General features: G+C 43.0%; 1 protein-coding gene across 3 annotated transcripts in view; it reads left to right on the plus strand.

The window, feature by feature from the left end:
* ARPC1A (actin related protein 2/3 complex subunit 1A) overlaps window positions 1-14350 on the plus strand; it is a 27444-nt gene extending 13094 nt beyond the window's left edge. For 2 of the 3 annotated variants that reach the window (XM_075899682.1, XM_075899681.1), the window contains exons 5-11: window positions 2559-2666; window positions 6917-7129; window positions 9077-9152; window positions 9352-9545; window positions 11218-11308; window positions 11494-11555; window positions 13984-14350. In XM_075899682.1, the coding sequence (XP_075755797.1) occupies window positions 2559-2666; window positions 6917-7129; window positions 9077-9152; window positions 9352-9545; window positions 11218-11308; window positions 11494-11555; window positions 13984-13990 (751 nt within the window). In that variant the 3' untranslated portion in view covers window positions 13991-14350. The remainder of the gene's footprint in view (window positions 1-2558; window positions 2667-6916; window positions 7130-9076; window positions 9153-9351; window positions 9546-11217; window positions 11309-11493; window positions 11556-13983) is intronic. The other variant, XM_075899683.1, reaches the window with a different exon arrangement.
* The last annotated feature ends 3122 nt before the right edge of the window (window positions 14351-17472 follow it).

The following is a 17472-nucleotide window of genomic DNA, read 5'->3' on the forward strand; positions in this document are numbered from 1 at the left end:
ACTGGCAAGATTTTGCGCAAAAGCAGATGCTTTTGCGCAAAACCTTGCCAGCTGTCTACACTGGCCGCTTGAATTTGTGTAAGAGCACTAACTTTGTAATGTACAAAATCAGTGCTTCTTGCGCAAATACTTTCACGCTCCCGCTCGGGAAAAAGCCCTCTTGTGCAAGAATACTTGCTCAAGAGGGCCAGTGTAGACAGGGAAGATTGTTTTGCGCAAAAAAGCCCTGATGGCTAAAATGTTGATCGGGGCTTTCTTGCGCAAAATCGCATCTAGACTGGCCACGGATGCTTTTGCACAAAAGCATCCTTGCCAATCTAGACTCGCTTTTGCGGAAATACTTTTAATGGAAAAACTTTTCCGTTAAAAATTTCCAGAAAATCATGCCAGTCTAGACGCAGCCTTACAGTAGAACCTCAGTTAAAAATACCTCTGGAATGGAGGTTGTTCATAACTCTGAAATATTTGTAACTCTAAACAAAGTGTTACGTGTGTTTTTTCAAAAGTTTACAATTGAAAATCGATTTTAATACCACTTTGAAACTACTACACAGAAGAAAAATGTTCCTTTAAACATAATGAAATGAGCACAGAAAGTTTCCTTACCGTGTCAGATTTTAACTTTTTTTTTTTTTAGTACACATTTACACAGTATTGTACTAGATTTGCTTTTTTTAATGTGTCTCTGCTGCTGTCTGTGTACTTCTGGTTCTAAATTGTGTGTGTGGTTGACTGGTTAGTTTTCAATTCCAATATTTGTAACTCTGAGGTTCTACTATATGTCTGTTTAGACCTTTTATTTGTACTCTCCTCCTCTACCTGATTTCTGGCAGATTTAATGGATTTTCTCAAATATTTGATATTCTTAACTTCTCTTACCTCTTTTGAAAGTGCCTGCATTTTTCATAACTGACCATTACCTGGGAGTTTGCTCATTTACTGAATAGGGTTTTTAATGGAATGGCTTACTTGTCATTGACGCACAAACCATCTCAATACTAAGTCAAGATTCTGAAGTTGTTTAGTAAATGTTGTATAGAGCCGTGGCGTCTAACACGCTAGCACATGCGATTATTTGGCCGGTTGGGTGTGGATAGTGTGCCCCTTCAGAACTGGTTGGACACCACAAGTAGAGAGCTTCAGAACGAAAGCCCCATATCTTTTGCAAATATAAAAAGATCATGGCACTGTTGAGGTTTAGCCTCACCACTCCGTTATATGGTGTAGGGAGAGTGTTGTGGCTAAACTGGAGAGAGTAGCACCCCTGGCATGGATAAAACAAAATAACAAAATTTCTGAAAGAAAAACTATTAAAACATTCAAAACAAATCTGTGCTGTTTGGTTTGTAAAGAAACAAGTGGTCTACCAGGTGCTCAGAAATGGAGAGGATGACCATGCTTGAACTCAATAGCATTTAGCAATATATAACCATTAGTATTTCTGTTACAAGATCTGAGACACCTAATACTTTTCATTAACATTATACTACGTCATAGTCACAGCATTTGAGTGAACAAGAAGTAAGATAGATTTGCAAACATGAACTTGAATGGTCCTTATTTACATAATCTTCCATATTTAGATAATCTTTTTTCTCAGTTATAGGCTAAGAACTTGCACCCATGTCACAATATTTAGATAGAAAAAGCTTTATTTTGCTATTGCTGTTGTAGGTTGTTTAAATGCAGCATTTCACTTGTATTTTGTAACCTAAATAACCTGTGAAAATTTCCATGCAAGTTTATATACCTTTCGTACATTTTACCATAAAATATAAAGAACAGAAAAGTTGATAAGCTGCAGACAATATTTTAAAGCTTTCTGCTAAAAAGCATTCAGAACTCTGTTATGATTCATTAATGTTCTCCTGTTCTTGGGGCATATAAAAGGGATAGATTATAACATCAAAATCAAGTTAATGAGTTCAAGGTCAGAGTAGTGGTCAATGTAGTATATTGAAGTGTTTTCAAAAATTGATTTCAAAAGCACAGGACCCAGATGTGTGTCTGCTCAAAATAATAGTTATTGATGCCTGGCTGACAGAGGTCATAGCAACTTGAGATTCATGAATTATATTGGAGGGGTTGCAATCATCAGTAGTTTCTGAAATGAATTTACAAAACCTCAAGTAGATGGAATAAGGTAGAAGGAAGACACAACGGGGAAATAACTAGTTGAGTTCTTTTCTAAACAGTTTGGCTGGTCAGTGTTTTAAAAACCCATGTGGTACTAATTGAAAAGTAAAGTATATATGCCTATTACAAGAGTTGCATTGTAATGTTCTGTCACTGTAGAATGATAGTGGGCTGGAGTTTCATGATGTCTAGAACAATTTCTGGTGAGAATTTAGGGGCATATTTAACAGTAATGATGATTAATGGTCCATGTGTACTTTACTCTCTTCCTTTACATGTGTCAGTTGTGTTGCGAAGTTAGAATGTTCCCAGGCACTTGCACTGAGGTTTGATGTGTTTGAGTCCTATGCTGCAGGATATTTGGCACTTTAATGGAAAGCAAATGGTTCTCAATAAATAAGTTTTATTTCCTATTGTTTTAGGTGGGTGAGCAAACACATTAAAAAGCCTATTCGCTCCACTGTCCTAAGTCTGGACTGGCACCCTAATAATGTCTTGCTGGCTGCAGGCTCCTGTGACTTCAAATGCAGGTGAGAGTAACTAAAGCATTTGGGAGTTGATTTGGGTTACTGGTTTAAGTGAGTCCGTGTGTAACTCCTGTGAACCTTGTCAAAATAGCAGCCCATCACATCTTAATTAATCAATCTATCTCTCTCTCTCTCTATTTAAAAAAAAAAAAATTTTTTGTGCTGGACGACAGAATGATGCCATCACGCTCTCTGGCCATGGAAGCTGCCAGAGAGAGAGGGGTTGTGAGCATAGTAAGCAGCGGGTGCAGTCCTCTAGTGTATTTAGAAAAATAGAAATATAGCCTTGCAAGACTGTAAACTCTGTGCCACTATACATGTACACGGGACTTGGGATTTTTAGCATGTATCCACTAGAAAGTCATTGTTGCTTTCATAAAGTAGTTGTTACTTACTAATACTGCTTCAGGTGTGCAGGTACCTGTTGGTCAGCTCTTTGCTGCTCTTCATGAAATGAAAAGCTATCCAGCATAGGGATGTAATCAACTGGTTGACTACCCAATAAGCATATGCTTAACAGGTAGTCAAGTAGTGACTGGACTGGTTGTTTCCCCCCACACCTTGCTGCCTCTATCCGAGAGAGGCAGCAAAAGTAGGGGGGAGCAAGAGCTGGTGCTGGGGGGAGCCAACTTAAATGCAGATTCCCCCCCCCCCACTGTCTCGGGGGGGCAAAAGAGACAAAGACATAGTGGGGGGGGAGACTGGCACGAGCTGGGAATCAGCTGTTCCAGCTCACTTCTCGTCCTCCCTTGGTCCTGCCCCGCCCCATGTCTCTGCTTTTTAAATGTATTAAGAGCTGCCTGGTGGCTCTTAATACATTTAAAAGTCAAAGCCACAGTGGGATTAGCTCCTGGGCCAGGAGCTAACCCTGCTGTGGCTCTGCAATTTCCCCCCTTATCGACTAATCAAGTAGTGGATGAAAATTAGATCAACTACTCAAATTGTGGGTAATTAACTAATAAACATCCCTAATCCAGCACCAGCTTTTATCTGAAGCAGACTGGGATTGGAAGAGTTGGTAGTTGCTCAGTGTAGATGGATGCTGTGCAGGATCTAATTAAAGGTACAGTGCACGGGTTCATCCATTTGGATCAGCTTTCAAGTTCTGGACCCAGATAGGTAATTTTGTACATGATTATTTTACTGTTTTTTTAAATTTTGAACACTTTTATTTTGCACAACAGTGAACATTTTCCTTGTACTTAAAATAAGTGTAGAGTTTTGTGATATGCTACAGGTGAATTACTCAAGTTTAAAATAAGGTCTAATAGCCTCTGTCTATTAAAATAAATTCTAGGGTCACACATTACATTCCCTACTCTAAAGTATAAATCTGAAGTCAAAGGCATCTGATTATTTGATCTCATGGCATTTTTCACATGAGGAGAGCAATTCTGACCACATCCCAGTTTGTTTAAATTGGGTAGGGTATACATCTTCATTTCCTGCCCTAAACAATTGCCTTTTTTGTAAAGTATTCTTTCACCTCTCCAGATGAGAGGTCATTTGAGTTGTGTGTAAAAGGTTCCTTCTGTATAGGTTTTTAAAGCACTTTGGAAATTTCCGTGGATTTGTATCTTTTTTTTTTTTTTTTTTGGTCCTGGTATTTTTTTCCAATATCTGTTATATGGAGAGGCTATCACTGGGTTTTTCTTATGACTCTCTCAAGAAATTGGAACGAATTACCTTATAACACCTTGTTCTGTGTAATCATCCCTTATTGAAGAATCTCAAGATATAGATATGAAAGGAATTATCAATCATGGATTGAATCAACTTCCCAGAATTTCATTAGAACAGGAAAATTAACATTATTAACAAAACATGGAAAATTAACATTATTGTTTCAAGCACTTCCTGCTGGAAAACTTACTCTGCCCTTCATTTAATTCCTCTGGAAATTACATGTGGATCCTTTTATCATATTTAGGAGGCATTTTTTTATTTAAAGTTTTCATTGCAAGATGGACCATTTAATAACTATTATAACTCTCCACAGAGAGAGGAAAAGGTGTTTATGTAGGTACAGCAGAGGAAGTGTCCACCTCAGTTCACATTTCCAAGTTTCTTAGGTTACTGGGAGGCAATAAAACTGCTTCTGGATGTTTAAAAGAACAGTCTTTCTCTGCTGAAGGGTGAATTTAGCTTTATGGAATTCTATTTTCAAGCAAATGTTCAGTTATATACCAAAGGTTATAAAGACAATTGGGCTTGTAGCATATCTCCTCTGATACCTTCTTTTCAGAACTAGCTATTTAATGGACAAAATCAGTAGTAGCTAGCAGTGTACATCACTTCAAATAAGCAGGGAGACATGCTGATAAAAATCCAGGGCCAGAGGAGCTGTTGCCTGATGGTTATTAAATAGGATTTAAGATGTCTGGCCTTGATAAGCCATAGGGCCTCTTCCTTTATACTCGAGAGATAAAGTTAGCTACGAACACCGTGTAGGGGAGCTTTTTATACAGTAGCTAGAGCAGTGTCACTAGAAATATAGGCCATATTCTAGTACTCTTTGATTGTAAAGACTTTCAAGCAGAGAAATGGCATTAGTTCTAAAATTGAATGGCTTAAAAAAAATTTAGCAAATGAAAGGCTTTCTTTCATCACCAGTCACCTCCCAGTCCTCTTGCTATTTGGGACTGATTTATTTTTGACTTGTATCAAAGACTCTGCTGCTTCTAACATATGATGTCCTATTTCCATATATTACCTAAGCTGTCCTTCCGGATTCTTGTAAAGGTCTCTTTAAATTTAAACCTACCAACAGCAGCACAGTCCTTTTGCCAGCTTCTGTTTTAGGCTACGTCTAGACTACATGCCTCTGGCCTTTTTTTCCCCTGTTCTGTATTTGTCAGCTTTACTGAAAACTGTGTATTCTTCAGCTGTATGTTGAACAATGTGCTACACACATGCAGGGTTTTAAAAATGTTACCATAAGCTCACTTAAAAAAAATCTTCTTATTTTTTTTACCTTGAGCATGATCATTTAACCACTGCTGCTGTTATATTTCATTATTTGTACTATGGTGTGATTCAAAAGCAAGAACAGTCTAAGTGGCTTGTCCGTCTTTTTCAGTGAATAAACTGTTCGGCTGTGTCTACACTGGCACCCTTTTCCGTAAAAGGGATGCTAATGAGACACTTCGGAATTGCAAATGCCGCGGGAGATTTAAATATCCCCCGCGGCATTTGCATGAACATGGCTGCCGCTTTTTTCCGGCTCGGGGTTTTGCCGGAGAAAAGCGCCAGTCTAGACGGGATCTTGCGGAAAATAAGTCCTTTTCCGGAAGATCCCTTATTCCTACTTTCAAGGAATAAGGGATCTTCCGGAAAAGGGCTTATTTTCCGCAAGATCCCTTATTCCTACTTTCAAGGAATAAGGGATCTTCCGGAAAAGGGCTTATTTTCCGCAAGATCCCGTCTAGACTGGCGCTTTTCTCCGGCAAAACCCCGAGCCGGAAAAAAGCGGCAGCCATGTTCATGCAAATGCCGCGGGGGATATTTAAATCTCCCGCGGCATTTGCAATTCCGAAGTGTCTCATTAGCATCCCTTTTACGGAAAAGGGTGCCAATGTAGACACAGCCTTACTGTTAAGCCTATATCTGTGACATCGTCATAATTTCCATGGTAGCCTTTATGCCATGTTGTGCCACTCCTGAATCACACAAAAGAATCCATGATTATAGGGAGAGACTTTTATTTAACACATTTTGATAAATAGCACTGCCGGAAAAAGAAATGCAGAGAAGTAGTGGCAGTTTAATACGTTTTGATGTATTCTTTCAGCAGTTAGCCAAAATGTGATAATCTCTCTTTAAAGCTCTCAAATTAGAGAATGGGTATCTTTGTAAGGATTGTGTTAGCTGACTGTTACATATCACACTTTTCAGATTCTCTGCTAACTTTCTGGTTGATTGTAAGGGTTGCTAGTGCTGTGAAAGGAACAAAATCCTTAATGCAGTAGAGAATTTAAGTTCAACATTCCTTTTGGCCAGAGGCTGGCTATGGAAATGAAAGAGAGAAGGTTGCATTTGCAAGAAGAACCCATGTACATTTTGTGCATAGTGATGTTGATGTTTTCCAAAGGCTCACAGAAGTCTGCTGTCAAAGGAGACTTAAAAGATGGCACCTTACCATGGCATAATTAACATAGCGTATGTCCTGGTGACTCTGATGTAAGCTTTTTACACAGTTAGTGTCTGACTTTTCTGTCCATTATCATTATGGTATCTCTTTTTTTTATTTGCAGAGTGTTTTCTGCTTACATTAAAGAAGTGGATGAAAAGCCAGCCAGCACACCATGGGGCTCAAAGATGCCCTTTGGGCAGTTGATGTCAGAGTTTGGCGGCACTGGAAGTGGTGGATGGGTGCATAGTGTCAGTTTTTCTGCCAGTGGTAACCGCCTAGCCTGGGTCAGCCATGATAGCACTGTGTCCGTTGCTGATGCTTCAAAAAATATGATGTACGTGTTTTTTTTTTTTTCTTGTATTCGTTGTATTTATTAACTCTAATGCTAGGAGGGGAAGGGCAAGCATGGCACATGGAATGTTGTGCTTGGGTACAAGCAATCCATTTAAAGTTTAGAAGACTTGTGTCTGAGACCCTTGGCTCTTGGGAGTGTTGGGTAAATAAGACAAATATGGAGTAAAGTAATGGTTTTTGAAAACTGTTTTTGTAAATTTCCTTCTGCTAGTAGAAAGCTACGTTCTTCGGTTGAATAGCTGGGGGAGACTTCTCTGAGAGTATGCCCGGTTCTTTTGCCCATCTAGCCCCTGATTTAATAGTGTTAACTAGGGACTGGAGAATAAGCTCTTTAGTCCATGAATTTTCAATACCACACCTGTCCTCTTTACCATCTTTCTTGTTGCAAGGTTTTTAATTCTATCCTCCAACCATGATAGACATATTTCACTACCTTCTCCTGTGTTCCCACCACCACCTCTTCTCCTGACTTAAACATAGTACAGAAGTACAACCTCTCTTCTGTTAGGAATGGGGAAAGGTGACACTGTTCTAGGAATGTGGGGAAAGGAGGGAGCCATTTGAGCAGAGCTGTGTTTGAGAGAGACTGATCTCGTGACAAGTGCAGAATGTATACCTGGCTAGATCATCTATTATTTAATGATCTCTCTAGGGAAGTGGTTCCCAAACTTTTTGGCATCCCGCCCCCTTTTTGATTTTTTGAAAAACTCTCCCCCCCTCCCTCCCAAAAAAAGCAAAAAAAAGGAACTGACCAGAGTGGACAAACAAAAATAGCAGCAAAACTTAGGGATTTAGAGGCGGGGGAAGGTGGAAGGGTGTCACCTCGCACCCCCCCCTGGAATTTCTTCATGCCCCCCCAGGGGGACACGCCCCCCCCCCCCAGTTTGGGAACCCATGCTCTAGGGCCATCTTTGAAATCCTAGCCTGTCTCTTAATTTCCTTGGTATTGTTATAATAACTTGAATGATGAGATCACTTAACATTAATATAAATATCCAATTATTCTCTCTTAAAAGAAGGCTTCCACGTGCCTCAAGAACTGGAGTGTTTGACATTATCTTTGTAACTTTAGAGAACCTAACTTTTTGTTTTCTCCAGCAGAAAAGGCCCAAATTGGTAAATATCAGTATTGCTGGAATGAATTTATTTCAATGTGTGTCACTGCTCCTGTAACAAATACTCTGAAAGGCAAGAGTAAAGCCAGGATAGTTTTCTAGTTAATATTGACTCCATCTGCTGCCTACTCAGTAGCACAGTATAAAATACTGTAGGATTTGTATAAATGTTAGGGATGTAAAAATACGTTTTAAAATGTAACTGTGTAACCGCTAATAATTATAGTGGTTACTCGCACTGCAGGCTCTGCAGTATAAAGCTTAAATAAACTTTACATTGCAGAGCTCACGGCGAAGCCTCCCCAGGAGCAAGGCCAGGGCTGCTTCTGAAGCCACTCCTAGGGAGGAGGGTTCGCTGTGGCAGTGAAGCTATCTCCCCTGAGGGGAGCCACTGCGGGCTCCGCAGCTGGCTCCTGGGGATACAGCCTGTAACCTGCAGTGGGGAGGACAGTTAGGCCCACCATAGACGGGCTGCTCTGGTGGGCCCTATGCAGGGCAGGAAGGGAGCTGCTCCAGCTCCTATCCATTAACTGGAAAATAGTAGCTATTGTTTCTTCCTTAATTTCTTGGAGGCATGGCACAGGATTTAAAGTAAAAATAGATCCCACCGGGCATTTGCACTAAGCTATAATTACTTTCTTAAGTCCCAATCTACTTGGGTCACTTGAAAGCAGCATATTATAGTGATTGGACTACACTAGCTTTTGTATTAGTAGCTCTATGTGAGAATGGGCCCTTTTGTTGTATTCTATTGGAACAAAAGCTAAGAGGTTTCAGTGAGGCTCCTCTTTAACAATTGTTCTTGTGTTTAGGGTTTCACAGCTGAAAACAGAGTTCCTCCCATTCCTGAGTGTGTCATTTGTCTCTGAGAACAGCGTGGTGGCAGCCGTAAGTGTCACTTCTTCCCTCTTGTAGATTGTTGTGCTTCAGTGAGAGGATAACACATGCATTATGAAGCTAGCAATAATAAAATACCTCTTCACAAGCACCAGCATGAGCTGTTCTGCAGCAGCATGAGGTATAAAAAGCAAAGGTGCTGCACTTAATTAGCTACTTGTGTGTTTGCCTTACTGATGTACTGTTGCAGGGCCATGATTGCTGTCCAATGCTCTTTAACTGTGATGATCGTGGCTCGCTGACCTTCGTTTCCAAACTAGACATTCCAAAGCAGAGCATCCAGCGCAATATTTCTGCCATGGAGCGCTTCCGCAACATGGACAAGAGAGCCACTACAGAGGATCGTAACACTACTTTGGAGACACTGCATCAAAACAGCATCACGTGAGTGCCCGAGCACTGAGGGCGTGTACAAGGGAACTGTCCTTGTCACCTAATGTTGTGCAGGATATATCTGAAACCCTTCAACCTTGGATTTGCCTTTTCAGAAAACTTAACCTCTCACTGACAGTTGCTTATTCGTGTTTCATAGAGAGGCAGGAATGCCTTGCTCCAGGCCAGGGCCATCCCTAGGGGGATGTAGGCGCTGGAGAAACCCTTCCTTCTGTCCCAGGCCCTGCCCCCTTCCCTGAGAGATGTGATCCAGGGAGTTAACAGGGGAGCGTGGCACAGGGCGGCAGCAGGGGTTGCCTTCCCTCCTCCCCTCACCAAATGGAGTTTTCCACTCTGCTGCCGTTTCCCAGCTGGGTCGTTCCACTTTCCTGTAACAGTGGGGAGCTGAGCGCCTCGGCCCCAGTCCATTCCATTCTGCTCCTGTGGTGCGCTGGGAGTGGGGCAGGGGCCGGGACCTTCAGCTTCCTGTTCCCACAGTGAAGTGGAGTGACTCAGCTGGGAGACGGCAGGGGAGCAGAGCAGGCTGCTGGATTGCTCTGCTGCCTGCAGTTCCTGCCGTTGTGCTGAGTGGGGGGGGGGGGCCCAAACCCTGCTGCTGCTTACGCCAGGCCTTCCAGGTAATCCCCATAGACGGCAGCCCTACACCCCACAGGCTAGCATCAATACAGGGGAGAGTCCCTCTTGGGGCAGCTGCCATAGGGCCCTGAACCATCCTATGGACAGGATGGCTCTACCCCAGGCACCTGACCAATTTAGCAGTTCTGTGCATTGATGTTGGCTTTTGGAAAGGGAGATATGGAATTTCTTCCAGACCTCTTGGGCAGTTCTCTGATGCCCTGAATAAAGAGATTTAATTGGCCTAGGTTCAGTTGGTCTAGGTTTATCTGAAACCTAACAACATAACTATCAATGTTAATTATTCTCATCTCCCTTTACTTCTGAGTAAAGTCACATTAATGTGTTCCATAATTCAGACCTGAGCAGACGTGTAACTAGGACTTGATACCGTAAATTGGACCAGGAACACTTCTCAGAATCACTAAATCCAGTGAGCAGAATTCACCTGAAAAACTAATTCTCCTTCAACCCTCACATTTAAAAATTCATGTCAGTATTTAGTACTCTTCTGGAATGAGTGAATACAAGTTAATCATATGAGATATTCCTACTGTGTGTTTGTCCCAGTACTCCATGTGCACAAAATACACTAACGCTTCTAAAGTAGAGTTTTTGTCACTTTAAATTGTAAGCTTTTTATGATGGTGCTGTATGACCTTCCCGATCTGCCTTGGAGAATCTCTCCAAACTTCTTACATTGACAGAACCACTTTGCCATTCTTACTCCTTGAAGGTGCATGAGCTGGGGTTGTGTTTTGAAGTCTTCACTTGCTAACTCAGCTAATGAAAGATGGAGGGGTTTCAGGCAGGTTCTCCAGCACCCTCCAAATGTGATATTTGTGGTGTTGTTTCTCAAGTGGCATGCTGAAAATTGGGCAGAAGACCCGCATTACAATCATGTCACTCTTTGGGAGAATAGGGATTGAACATTCTGCAGTTCTTACAAAGCCTGTAATAGCCAGTGCTTCAAAGTATATTTAATCATGTCTCCTACTTGTGCTTCTCTGGTATTCTTCTCACTTATGCTGGCACTCTCTGTTTTCAGCCAAGTGTCTATTTATGAGATAGACAAGCGAGATTGTCGCAAGTTCTGCACCACTGGCATTGATGGAGCAATGACCATCTGGGATTTCAAGGTATGAATTTACTACTTTGCTTATGCGTAAGGCTACGATTATGTCACGGAGGTCATTGAAGACATGGAATCTGACTTCCAAAAACCTCCGTGATACTTCATGCTTCAGCCCCTGGGCTGCAGGGCTGAAGCTGTCAGCCAGGTAGCACCAGAAAACTCGGCCGTGCCTTTCCTCCTCCCCCACAGCTTCCAACCACAAGGAGCTCCCAGACATGGAGGATGGCCCCTGGAGCTCCAAGCCATCACAGGTAGTGAGAGACCTAGAGTTCTAAGAAGTGGTTGAGGGTCCCACAATTCCTAGCCCCCTGAGCGGTCCCCACAAGTCTCAGCCGCCAGTTCTGGAGCACTGGCCTCTGCACGCAGTGAGACCCCTGCAGCATCCAGCTGTCCTGAGCCGCAAGAGTGGGTGTTGGATATCCAATTCCCTATTTTTGTCTCAGCTTTTCTAGTAAAAGTCAGGAAGAGGTTCCAGGCATCCGTGAATTTTTGTTTGTTGCCCATGATTGGCTTTTTTCTAAAAATAGCCATGAAAAATCTTATCCTTGTGAGCTGTATGTGATGTGTTCATATCTGGACATCAGAACCTGATATACAGCCCTAATGTAAATTGGGTTAGCATTTGAGAATCTAGATGCGGGGGGAGGAGGGCAAAATATGGCCCAAGAGCTATATCCGGCCTGTCAAGCAGCCAGATCTGGTCCACGGCCCAGTGGGAGCCTCAGCTAGTTTCCCTGCCTGCTCCACCCCCTGCACCTGCTCAAAAAAGCTGACACTGGGGTCATGTGCATCTCTGGATGCCGCAAGCCCAGGAGGGTGCGGGTGAGGGTAGGCTTCGGGTGCTACCCCTGCCTCTAGCACAATCTTGCAGCTCCCATTGGCCACCCTCCCCCCTTCCCTCAGGCTCACAGCCTTCAGATAAGTACATGTGGGGCCCCTGCTGCAAGCTGCTCTGAGCAGCTTGCGAGAGCCTGGTAGGCAGAGAGCCTGGCTAAGGAATCTGCTGGGCTGCTGGCCAGGAGCCATCCAGTAAGTGCCTGCTGGCCAGAGCCTGCCTCTGGCACGCCAGCCCCCCTCCCTCCAACCCTCTGGCCTCTGTAACCTCCTACCCCATGTAGTCCAAATCCTCTGTACTCCCACTCCTGTAACCATACCCCCTCCAAGACCCTGTACCCTAATCCCCTGCCCCAGGTCACAACCCTCTCCTTTATCCAAACTCCTTCTTAGACTCCACAACCCTTCCTGTATCCCAGTCCTTTACCCCTAGCTCCCTTCTGCACCCAACCTCTATCCAAATCCTGCATCTCCCCCAAAAATTATTGCCCATCTCTTGTCTAGATGCTAGATATATAGGACTGTTAGTGAACTCTCTAAAGAGGACAGATCTGACTCGACAGATCTGACTCAACATAATCAGATATATTTGATTACCAGATGGTACTAATCCAGACTAATTTTTTAATGGGATCACTCAGGTCCCTGTAGGAATCCTGTTAATCCTCTTCTTCCTCCTTTTTTTAAGCCACAACCATGCTGACTAACGAGACCAGAATCCTCACTGGAGCAATGAAAGGAACTCTGGCTCAGGTCTACAAAGGTACTTAGGCTTCTAACTTCCATTGAAATCAAGCCTAAATACTAAAAGGAGCCTAAATACTTTTGTGCGTCTGGGCCACTGTTGTATTCTTTCTCCAGGCCCTATGCACTGAGCTTACTGTCTGGGCAGCACCCATACTCTGCAGAGACTATTATTTTTTAAATAGCAAAAAAAGCATCTAACCTGAGGTCCAAAATACATGGAGGCTCAAATGAAAAGCCTAAATGGGTTTAAATGATTCCAGGCTGACCTTTAAATGTCAGCAAACAAATGAGGTCAGTCACCCTAGAAACTGGAATTTATTGTTTAAAATTCTAGCGCAAGACTTCATACGCTACAGCTTGGCACTCCTATGGCACAGTGGCCTACATGGTGCTAAAAACCCAACCATCATTGGGCTGTGTCAAGGATCTAGGGACCCATCTTTGTGAGAGCCATTTTTTCCATATGCATGCCTATGGGCACCCTATATTCTCTGTGCAAAGTATCTCCCACACTTTCCTCGAGGCCATGCATGTGTTGCTGTAGATTGGCCAGCAGGTGTCTCTCTAGCTCCACTGGCTCTCCTGTGGAGCTCTGGGATACAGTAGAATCTGAGTTATGAGCACATCTGGAATGGAGGCTGTTCAGTTGCGAACAAAGCATGGTGGTTCTTTCAAAAATTTACAGCTGAACATTGACTTAATACAGTTTTGAAGCTGTAAGATGCATAATGTTCCTTTTATTTTTTAGTAATTTATGTTTAACGCAAGACTGTAATTTTTCCTTTTTTGGGGGGGGGTCTCTTTAGCTGCCTGATTCCTCATTTGGAACCAGATGCTGTGTTGTTGACCAGTCAGTGTGTAACTCAGGTGTTCATAACTCTGAGGCTTCACTTTACATGCTTTTTGCAAGAGAACTGTTGGTTAATTTATAATCTGGTAGCATGTGCCAGCCCCAACCCATGTAGGGACCAAGTTAGGGAACGAGATCCAGCTCATGTTTCATCTGTTTTGTTCTGTCACTTAGTTTTGCTGTAGGAGTTAACTGTGTTCAATACAAAATAGTGTAGTAGTTACTGATAAACATTTTTCTCTCTCAAGACCTTAGAGTCCTCTATTCAAGGTCTACGAATCATGTAAAGATGGATCTCCGTTATCTAGCATGACAGACTGCTTGACAGCATGCCGCTCCAGCAACCGCACAGACCTGAAAAGGGATGAGCAAGCTGGAACATTTGGAAGCACTGAGAAGATATGGCTTGGCAGATTTTCTTTAAAATACGTATTTGGTGAAATGTGTTGGTTTCAAAATCAGCTGTGATTGTCTTTTTCATTTTGATTGGTTGTTTCATTCCATTCTTTACCAAAGCTGCTCCATTAGTAGTATATTGCAGGACGTTATGGATCACTAACTTAAAAGGGGAATTTTATGTAAATTGTCTGCTAGAAATAAAAGATACAGAATGTGTTTGTAGTTTGGCTTCTTGTTAATGATCTAATCAGTAGTGAGTCCATAGGAAAGGAAAACACCTTTAATATGCCCTATATCAAGAGGATGAAGTTAATCTTCTCATCTAAAAGCTCTTTCCATCCAGACTTCTGAAAGAAAAGCCTGGTCATGGAAAGTAGTAATTTTAGATGAGGGAGACTTGTCTCAGTGATTATTTCCAGAGTGATTAGTCCTGTCTGTCTTAGCAGTTAACAAAGATTAATAGTAGCAAATTAAAACTGAAAGTCTTCTCATTATCAGCTCAGACTTGGTTTGCTAAAGGCAAATTAAATGACTTGGATTATCTGTAATGCTTTGAGGCTTGCACTGAGCACCACCTCAAATAGCATTAGCTCAAAGTATCTATGATATGGGATGGAGACCACATAATGGAGTTGAAACATAATTAATGTTGAGCTAGAGTCTAAGAGGACAAGTGAGACAATGACCTTAGCATGGTGTATACAATTCTAGTTTATTATGATGACTGGAGGATGCAGATTGTTTAGCAGCACAGAGAGCATGGACCAGCTTCTCCAAAGACTTTAAAAAGTAATGTGGGACTGGTCATACTTGCTGGAGTTCTTTTGAGTCCCTGATAACTCAGAAGCAGTTATGAATAACTGTCCATATGGCCATGTAAGGTGATTGTCGAATCTTAATGCATGCCTTGAGGTTGGCAGTGCATTAGAGAGGATTATCTGGCTAAGAGCAGTTTGCATTGCCTCATGTCAGAACGTTGCATTTTAAACACAAAAAATGAAGGGGAAAAAAAACTTACCCAATGCCTATATTTACCACTTCCTCTAAACCAGTATATAACTTGATACACTGCTTCCCTTTGACTCTTTGAAAAAGGGGGTGAGGGGGAGCCCACAAGGCATTGTCTCTTTTGCATGTCTAAAAACAACCTACCTACAACTCCCAGGCAGATCTTTTTTCAGGTAAGGGGTCTATGAAACAGAAAAATGATGATTTTCCAATTCCTCTTCTGCTTCTGGTTTCCAGAAGTGGGGGAGGGAAGTCACTGTTTTGCAGTTTTTCCTTCATCTGAAGGGCATGGATTTATTGGGACTGAAAGGAAACTCTCGTTCAACATTTAGTGCCGTGATCTGCAAAGTATCATGGTTGATTTCATCCATAATGCATGTCGCTTCCTTGTATATTCTACCTAAGTCTCTGTGCTTGAAACGGTAGTGAATTAAACCTCTTCCTCTGCTATTGCATAGGTATTATCTCCCTCTTGCAGACAAGCCTTTCAGAGCTAGGAAAACATCCCTCTAGCTAAAACCTGTCACAAGAAGCTACTGGAGACGACAAAAGAGTGATGGAGTCAGGGAATGTATTGCCATGAATACACAACTTTTTTCAAACAATTTAGGAAAAATTAAATGATCCATTCCAAACCAAGCAAAACTGTAACAGTGGAATGTTCCAAGCTATCTATAGTTGGACAAGTGTTACATACGTAAATCCTCTGGAAAAGGAGGTGGGGAAGTCAGTTAACAACTCTTTTGGCTTCTCACTTCTGGAGAAGACAAACTCCAGAGGAGCCTGACTCAGCCCTGGTGCAGGGGGACAGCAGCATGAGGAGGCAGGGAATGCGTGTAGTTGACCAGATTAACCAATAAGCCTGGGCTTATTGGTTAATCGTGTAGTTGTTTACACAGTGACATCCCTAGTGCTCACTAATCCTCCTGTTTAAGATGATCCTCTTCTGCTGCCTCTTCTATGTGGAGAGTCTTAACAGGGGGAAGCAAACCTGCAAAGTTGCTTTTAACAAATACAGGTTGGTCAACACCGGCCCCAATCCTGCTGACCTCGAGGCTCTCCTCCTCCCACTGAGCTTCCCTGCTGGCTGCCAGCCACCTCTGCTACTGGGCTTCCAGTCCCGTTACGGCTACTGGCCCTCCTGCCACCAGCCCAGAAGGGCTCCCAACCCCAGTAGAGCTGCTGGCCTTGCAGGGCTTCCAGCCACTGTCCCCCATGCTGTCAGACTCCCAGGTGCTGGGGCCCTCTGATACAGAAATGTCTGATCCATTCAACCTATCCCCTGCCCCGAACCCATTTGTTTGAAGCAAAGAGTCTTGTTGTGGGAAGTGTTTTGGCTTAATTTAATTTCTGCCAGCAAAAGTAACCATACGAGGAAGCTGCACCCGGCCTGCTGCATTCCGTGTGTCAGCTGGTGTGGTTTGAGCGGAAACACATTTTAAAATACATATCTTTGGAGCAGGCCAAATTAGAACGCTCAGTTTAAAAGATCTGTATTAGGACCTGGCTCATCAGTTTTGTTTAAGAAGAGCCAAGCCCAGCCCCATATACACTCACTTGTGGTCCTGAAGGTATCCAGTGCCTTAATTGCCCCTGGAGGCATCAGTGAGTAGCGGGGCTTTGTGACAAAGCTGGAAATAGATCCTAGGAGTCCTGAGACCAGTCCTAGACAGCAGAGCCTGCTTACTCTCTTGCAGGGGCTACATTTTCATCCGACTTTGGAGAAACACAAGATCACTGCAAGAGCTGCACATGTTCAGCAGCCATGGCTCTGTCCTGGTTAATTACACCGCAGCTCGATAGCAGCCACGCCTCTGCCTGCAGCAAAGAGGAAGTCCTATCACTGATACAGGACACTGCTGGGTTTGCCTTCTGAGCTTTCTGTGTTCAGTCAGATAAGTGTCCTTACCACAGACATGACGCTGACCTATAATTAATTCACAGCCTGGACACGCAGGAGCGGTGAGATCTAGGGGAGGCCTTCCGCCAGCTGAACGTCTGAACTGCAGCTTGGAGAGGAGACTCTTTGTTCTGCAGTGAAGTAAACCCATGCTCTCTGCCAGGGCTCTCTGATCAGTGGTCGTATTCTTGTGCGGTCCAGCCCACTGCTTACAATGAAAGAGTCAATACACTGATGGACCCAGGAAGGGATCCCTGGCAGAGCAGCTTGAGAGGGGCACTGCTGAGATGACAGCTTCTAGCCCAGGAGTAGCTTGAAGGGAGGATGGGCTTGGCTGGAGGAAATGATATCCACAGGGTAGGAAATCAAGCCACTGTTAATTAACTACTTTTGGCTCTGCAAAGACTGTAGCAGGTGCATTGTTAGCCAA

The sequence above is a fragment of the Pelodiscus sinensis genome, chromosome 16 (assembly GCF_049634645.1).
Source record: "Pelodiscus sinensis isolate JC-2024 chromosome 16, ASM4963464v1, whole genome shotgun sequence".
NCBI lineage: Eukaryota > Metazoa > Chordata > Testudines > Trionychidae > Pelodiscus > Pelodiscus sinensis.